The 6,511-nt window shown below is 56.4% G+C and overlaps 1 protein-coding gene across 1 annotated transcript in view; it reads left to right on the top strand.

The window, feature by feature from the left end:
• NPM3 (nucleophosmin/nucleoplasmin 3) overlaps positions 1-3,841 on the top strand; it is a 4,356-nt gene extending 515 nt beyond the window's left edge. Inside the window, exons 2-6 of the mRNA XM_017804027.1 lie at positions 1,370-1,455; positions 2,125-2,244; positions 2,483-2,576; positions 2,997-3,119; positions 3,236-3,841. Coding sequence (XP_017659516.1) covers positions 1,370-1,455; positions 2,125-2,244; positions 2,483-2,576; positions 2,997-3,088 — 392 coding nt within the window. The 3' untranslated portion in view covers positions 3,089-3,119; positions 3,236-3,841. The remainder of the gene's footprint in view (positions 1-1,369; positions 1,456-2,124; positions 2,245-2,482; positions 2,577-2,996; positions 3,120-3,235) is intronic.
• Positions 3,842-6,511: the final 2,670 nt, after the last annotated feature.

Here is a 6,511-nt window from a genome sequence, read left to right as displayed (position 1 = left end):
GGGAAACACGTGGGGGGCAGTAGGGACGGGGGGCGACCGAAGAGGGACCTGGGGGGGCAGCGTAGACACACTGAGGTGGGGGGAAGAGGGCAAGAGAGACACGTGGGTCTGAAGAGACACGTGGAGGGCATTAACGTGCCGGCGGGGAGGAGAGTGGGGAGAGACACGTGTATGGCTGAGCTTGGGAGGGAACGGGCACGTGGGGGGGGTCCCGAGGTGGTTTGGGGGAGAAACCGCGTGGGGTCTTGGTGTTCTAGCGAGTGTAGAGGGTTGGGAGTAATGGGGTAAGGGGTTGGCAGGCCCGGCTCCCGCTCCTCCGGTTAATCCCCCGCTCCTCCCACGTCAGCGTTTCGTGGGCGCCTGTCGCAGGGCGGAGGAGCCTTGTCCCTCCTCTCTGGGAGGGATTTCGGCCGGGCCGTGGAATCCCCCGCACACGTGGCCCTACGCTGCTCGCAAACGTGTGTGCGGGCTGCGCCCAGCCCATGGCGCGGCCCGAGCAGCGCGGCTCAGCGCACGCCTGCGCTGGGCAGGGCAGCGGAGCAGCCCCCCGGGCTTTTTATGAACCTGGGGTTTGGTCCTCGCCCCAGCGAGCTGAGTATAGAAGCACGGGCAGGAAGAGGTCCTACCCTGGGCCGCCTTTGCAAGTGCCGGCTCTGGTATGCAGGGCTCAGCTCCGTGTTTTTCCGATCGGTCTCATACTGGTGAATCATCCTGCAAGAAGCAAATGCACCCAGAGCACTTTCCTCCCTCCCTTTGTTTGGCCGAATCCTGATCGCAAGAACTAAGGACATAATTGTGCGTCTCCCTTGTTTTTGTAACTGTCTAAGAAGTATGTAATAAAATATGTCTCAAAGCTTCTCTTGAAGGACTCTAGCTCCCTGCAGCCTGGCCCAGCATCCTCCCGTTGGGTTGTGCCTCGTCACTCAGGTCTTGTACTCTGTGTCTGTCTCTGCTTTCAGACTCTCACCCAAGAAAAAATTCTACTGGTGATGGCAAGAGCAGAGTCACCCTTCTGTCTGCTCCCTCCCCTCTTTTCCAAAGTGGTGCACCCTGGCTCTTCTGCTCGCTGGAGGGGAAGAGACTTGCCCTGCCAGTGTCTGAGGACCTTGGGTGCCCCTGGGCATTGATTCAGGGCAGCTTGTTGTGGGGACACCAAGTTTTGTCCCTGCATGGTGCTGAGGCAAGTGCACAGCTCTTGGGAGCACGCAGCCCTGGCCTGAGGCTGAGTGAGGCTCCTGAACATGAGAAAATGAAGAGTTTTAGGGATGTCATGTGCATGCCTGGCCAGGGCTAGCCCTGGGAACCCTTTGCCTGTGGTGCCTTGTGCTGTGTAATGCCTGCTACAGCTTTTTTGATCTCCTCCTTCCAGGCTGTGAGCTGACTGCCAGTACCAAATCCTACACATTTCAGGTGGATGAGGAAGATGACTCTGACCACATTTTGGCACTGTCTGTGGTAAGAGAAATGCGAGTTAACTGTGCTTGTCCTCTTCTCTCCTCACCCATGCCCTTACCCCCCATTTCCAGGCTCACTCCCCTTTCTTGGCTGGGCCAGAAAAGTGAACTCCCTTGGCTGAGGTCCTGACTCTGGCTGCTCTCATGGCAGGGCTTCATGGGGGTGTCATGTTTATCCATTGTACAGAGGTGCTTGTGCAAAGCCAGGGATCGCAGGAGACTGCTCAGCAGAGAAATACTCCAGGCATGAGGTGAAGGAAGGTATTTATTCCTTGTATTTGACCTTGCTGGAGCCTCACACTAGATCCACACCGGCTGGGTCTCTGGCTTGTTGCTCTCCAAGCCCAGGTAGATGTAGGGCTTTGTTCCTGGTTCTCCCTTGGGATGTTTTCTGTCCTGGGAGCACAGGACCTGCCAGCATGGATCAGATCAGCAGAAAATGCAGCCCAGGTGCTGTCCCTTGAGATAGTTGCAATAACAGCTGTCCCAGCTGGGAAAGGCACTGAACCGCTCCCTGCTTTGTGGAACAGCATCCTCATACCTTGCTTGACATCTGGGTTTGTGGCATTGCTGTGGGAGAGCTTTTTTTTCCCATTTCCATGGAGAGCCCTGGCTGTCCCCAACATATCCCCTGGGAGAGCAATAGTTTACAGTCTCCTCTCCCACCCAGGTCTGCCTCTCAGATGGTGCCAAGGACGAGTGCAATGTGGTGGAAGTTGTTGGGCGAAACCACGAGAACCAGGAGATTGCTGTGCCTGTGGCAAATCTGAAGTTGTCATGCCAGCCCTTGGTAAGAGGCTGTTTTGAAGATTCAGGGGGGATGGCTACAGGGAACTGGACATCGCTGGATGTTTGTGGATCCTCACCTAGGATCTGGAGCTCACGAGAGAATGCCCTGGGTAGCCTTGGCCTGGCTGAAGGTGCCCTCAGAGGGACATGTTTAACTGGGCCAGGTGTTGTGCTGGGGACCGCAGGATATTCTGCTTTTTGCCTCTGCCTCTAACTCAGCTCCACTCTGCTCTTTGCAGCTGAGTCTGGACAACTTCAAGCTGCAGCCTCCGGTGACCTTCCGCCTGGCAGCAGGCTCTGGCCCAGTACACCTCAGTGGCTGGCACAGGATCAGTAAGCACTTGAGGATGGGGAAGAGCTTGTGGGAAGTAAGGGGTATGGAGGGTTCCCACTAGTGTGAACACTGATCAGAGAACCTGTGGGAGATGTACGGGGTACTGCCCGGCATGTGTGCTCGGTGCCTCCTTTGTGTTGGTTCCCCAGGATCTCTCTCTATGCAGGGATTCCTTCCCTGCCATAAAGCCTTGCACGGGAAAAAGGTCTGGATGTCCCACACTGTCCTTTTTTCCCATGGCTGGCTGTCACCATTCCCCGCTGAGACATCCCTCCAGGTGGGGTACAGCTTATTGCCCACAAGCTGCTGTTGAAACTGCTTCAGTGCTCTTTGGGCTGCTCCGCTCTTGGGGTGTTTTGGGGGCCAGTTGTATTTGCATAGACGTAAGCTGGTGAGTAACAGTTCTTTGTGTGTCCCAGTGCACAGGGAAGATGCCTCCTCTGAGGTGGATGATGACCTGTCTGATGAGGATGAGGAGGAGCTTCCTCCTATTATGCCAGCCAAGAAGTAGAGGAGGAAGCAGTAACTTGTCTCCAGGCAAGGTGAGGGGCCAGGGAGCGCCAGAGGAAGGATCCGGGTGGCTGTGATACTGAAGTGGCAAGTATGGGTAGGAGGTGCTACTGGAGGCTGCTGGTCTCAGTCTGGTTCTTCCTCTTAGGTACTCGCTGGGACTTCTCTCCCTGGATGGCTTTTACCTCGGACACCTTGCCAGGACCTCAACGTTTGCTGCTTTGTTTTTATTTTTATTCTTTTGTAACTTTCTGGGGAGCAGGGGCTGCTCCCAGCACTGGGGTGTTGCCTTTCACATAGCCCTGGGAGATTGATCCTAAAACTGGATGGATGCTGCTGGTATATTCCCTGTCCCCCATCTCTGTTCTGGGAGTTGGGGATGGAGGAAATGATCCTTGCCCTGTGCCTTCTTACTGTCCTGGACCTCTGCTCTGTGCACCCCCTTTCCCTAGCTGTGAAACACCCAGTCCTGGCCCCTTCCCCAGCATATGGATGTAACGTCAGGTGTGGGACAGGCACTTTCACTGATTCTAGTGTGTTTGCTTTTATTTACTCACATTTTGATGGGTTTTAGACACTTGGAAATATGAAACTGGGGCCTAGGCTCTGTTCTTGACTGGAGTTATGGTGAGGTGGGAGCTCACAGCCTGTCTGTGATTTGGAGGGAGGTTCTAGATCAATCTGTTTTGTAAAGAATTGTTCTTACACTCTGAATAAAGGTCTCTCAGACATCAGGTCTGGAGAGGGGTCACTGCTGGCTGGCAGATTCCTCCCATGCACGCTGCAGTGGGGCAAGTTTGAGCTCTGATCTTTGCTGCAGAGTCATGTCCCTCCACACCTGGGTATGTGGAGAGGGTTTGATCCTTTCTGTGCTTCAGTCAGGTGGCACTTCTCACCCACACATGCTGGTTCTGCCCTTAAATGTTTCTCTGGGGGTTTCCCTGCAACGAATCCTTGGCCTATGTGTCGATGACTGTCCCAGCCCTTCTTGTTTGAGACACTGGCTGTTGTCTCTCAGAAGCACCATGGACTTTTTTGCCGTGCTGGCTCTGTTGATGCCGTGGAACAGCAAGTTTCTCAATTGCCTGGACTTATGTAAGAAATCCAGGGTGGATCCTCAGCTCAGGCTCCATTCTAGATTATGTTTCTCTCTATGACTCTAAGACTGCTGGCATCCCAACCCCTGGGAGGCACCACTGGACAAAGCCTATCCGGGGGAGATGAAGCCCCTGTTTCGTGCACGGCCCCGCAGCAGTGACGGGAGAGGATGCCGACGGGGCTGGAGAGGCAGCGGCGCTACCCCGGTACCGGGGGCCGGCGCGGCACCGCCAGGGGGCAGGCGGGCTCTGCGGCCCCGCTCCCGGCCCGCCCGGGGCACCGGGAGCCGCCAGCCCCGGCCGCTCCCGCCCCGGCTGCAAAGAGCATCCCGCTCTGCTCCTCCTCCTGCGGGAGGGCAGGGGCCGGCTGCCAGACGTCCTATCTCCGAGTGCGGTTCTTCCCGCTGTCCCATGTGTTTGGGGCTGGTGCTCAGTGCCCGTACCCACGGGTGCTGTTAGATCTCCTGACAAATCCCGTTGCCCGAAGAAGTTCGTGGGAAGCAGGGCACTCCTACAGCTGAGCCGGACGAAGGGTTGCAGGAGCATCTCCTCCCTGGGAGATGTTTGAGAGCTGTTGGTGGGCACAGGGCGCTGGTGTGCTGATGGTGCAGGTGGGGATGCCAGGGCTGGCACACCCGGCACCTTGCAGATATCTCCGGCTGTGTGCACCTAAAAGGGGTCAGGGATAATCTATCTGCCAGATCCCGATCCTGCTTGTGCTTCCCTGGAATTTCAGCTTGGCTCCACGGAGACAAGAGCTAGTAGATCTTTTCTAATCAGGTGTTTTAGGAAGGGAAGGCTAGGGGAGGCAGCTGGCTCAGAACCCAGTGGGGAGCGATGAGTGGAGGGAGTGGGCACAGCTTGGACCTAGTAGGGTGGTACAGTTTCTTCCCAAGGGGTGGGACAGGCAGTGCTGGCTAATAAGAAGGAGCATTTGGCCTCTTCAATAGTAGAAGGAAATAGTTTCAGGGTACTGGCTTCCTTAGGGGTGTCTGGGCAGCTGGGACAGTCCTGGCAGGGGACAAAGGTGGCACCATGGGGGACATGGTGAAGGTGGCAGGAGGCTTGAGGAGACCAAGCTTGTCCACTTCACTGTAGGACCAGCCCAACTCAATACCTTATTATGAGTGCTGCCTGGTCCCCAGTGCTGCTGCAGGGCAATGCCCAGGGACAGGGGATGCTCCAAACCAAGGGGGGGCAATGGAGGGGTTAGGGGATGTTGGCACTGCCAAGCCCCTTTCTGAGTGACTTGGGGAGGTTTGCTCTGTACTCCCTAGCAATGTCACAGCCTTGATATGCTCAGCTTGGGGAGGGGGAGATAAATGCTGAGATGGCAGGAGGCTGGGAGGGGGATGCGCTCACACACAGCACTTAATGGGGAAGGATGGGATTACAGGGGTCACGCTAGGTGAGCAGCTTCCTTCGTGGAGCTGATGGTATCAAAGCAGGTGCCCCCGGCTGCAAATACCTTGGGCAAACAAACAGGGCTGTCTAAGAGCAGGTGAGCTCGGGCATGGCTGGGCTGGGGGGTACTCAGTGGTGGGGGGCAGGAGGTTCTCTGTGCACAGGGAGTGAAGCGTGGTGCTCCTCGTGTGAGGGCTGCCTTGTTTGGCATAGGGTGAGGGTGCAATTGAGTTGTTGTGTTTCTAGGTACATATGTGAGCTTCCCATGCTGGAGAACCCTTTAAGGGTGTGGAGCCCATCACTCTCCCAAGGGGTGGTGTAGGTGCCAATACCTAGAGAGCCAAATGACGCCCCAGTCCAGACGATGACTCTGGAGTTGCTCTGGGAATTGATTTGCTCTGAACATCTCTCCGTACTGCTGCTTCAGTGCTCTGTGGGCTGATATGGCTGGCAGTGGATCCCTCCCTGCCCTGGCAGCAGCAGGAAACACTGACCCTGGTTGAGCCAAGCAGCAGAGAAACATGGTGCGGGGCTTGCCATGCGTGAGCACCACAGCCATGCACCTACACTGCTGCATGCTCCATACCCCTTCCAAACCAGCCTGCTGCACACAGCGAAAGGCTTGGGCTGCTCATTGCAGGGTGTGGCTCAGGTGCAGCCTCACTGGGCTGGAGAGCTTGACTGCATCCTCCAACCCAGTGGCTGGGCCAGGCCAGCAGCTCCCAGAGGATGCTCTGGTTTCTGAGGTCACATTTGAGTTGCTTTTTCAGGGATGGAGGAGCAGGATGGGGAGCTGCTCTGCTGAGCATGGGCAGGCAGTGGTTTTCCTTGTGATGTCCCAGTCGGTCCTGCCCCAACAGAGTTCTGGCTGGGTTTCAACTCTTTGTGGCTTATACCTCGTCCCCAGGGTGGCTGAGAGGCAC

Source organism: Lepidothrix coronata, unplaced genomic scaffold (genome assembly GCF_001604755.1).
Source record: "Lepidothrix coronata isolate B3197 unplaced genomic scaffold, Lepidothrix_coronata-1.0 Scaffold8, whole genome shotgun sequence".
In the NCBI taxonomy this organism is placed as follows: Eukaryota; Metazoa; Chordata; class Aves; order Passeriformes; family Pipridae; genus Lepidothrix; species Lepidothrix coronata.
The sequence above is the reverse complement of the archived record's forward strand: the minus strand, read 5'-3'. Positions and strand labels throughout refer to the sequence as shown.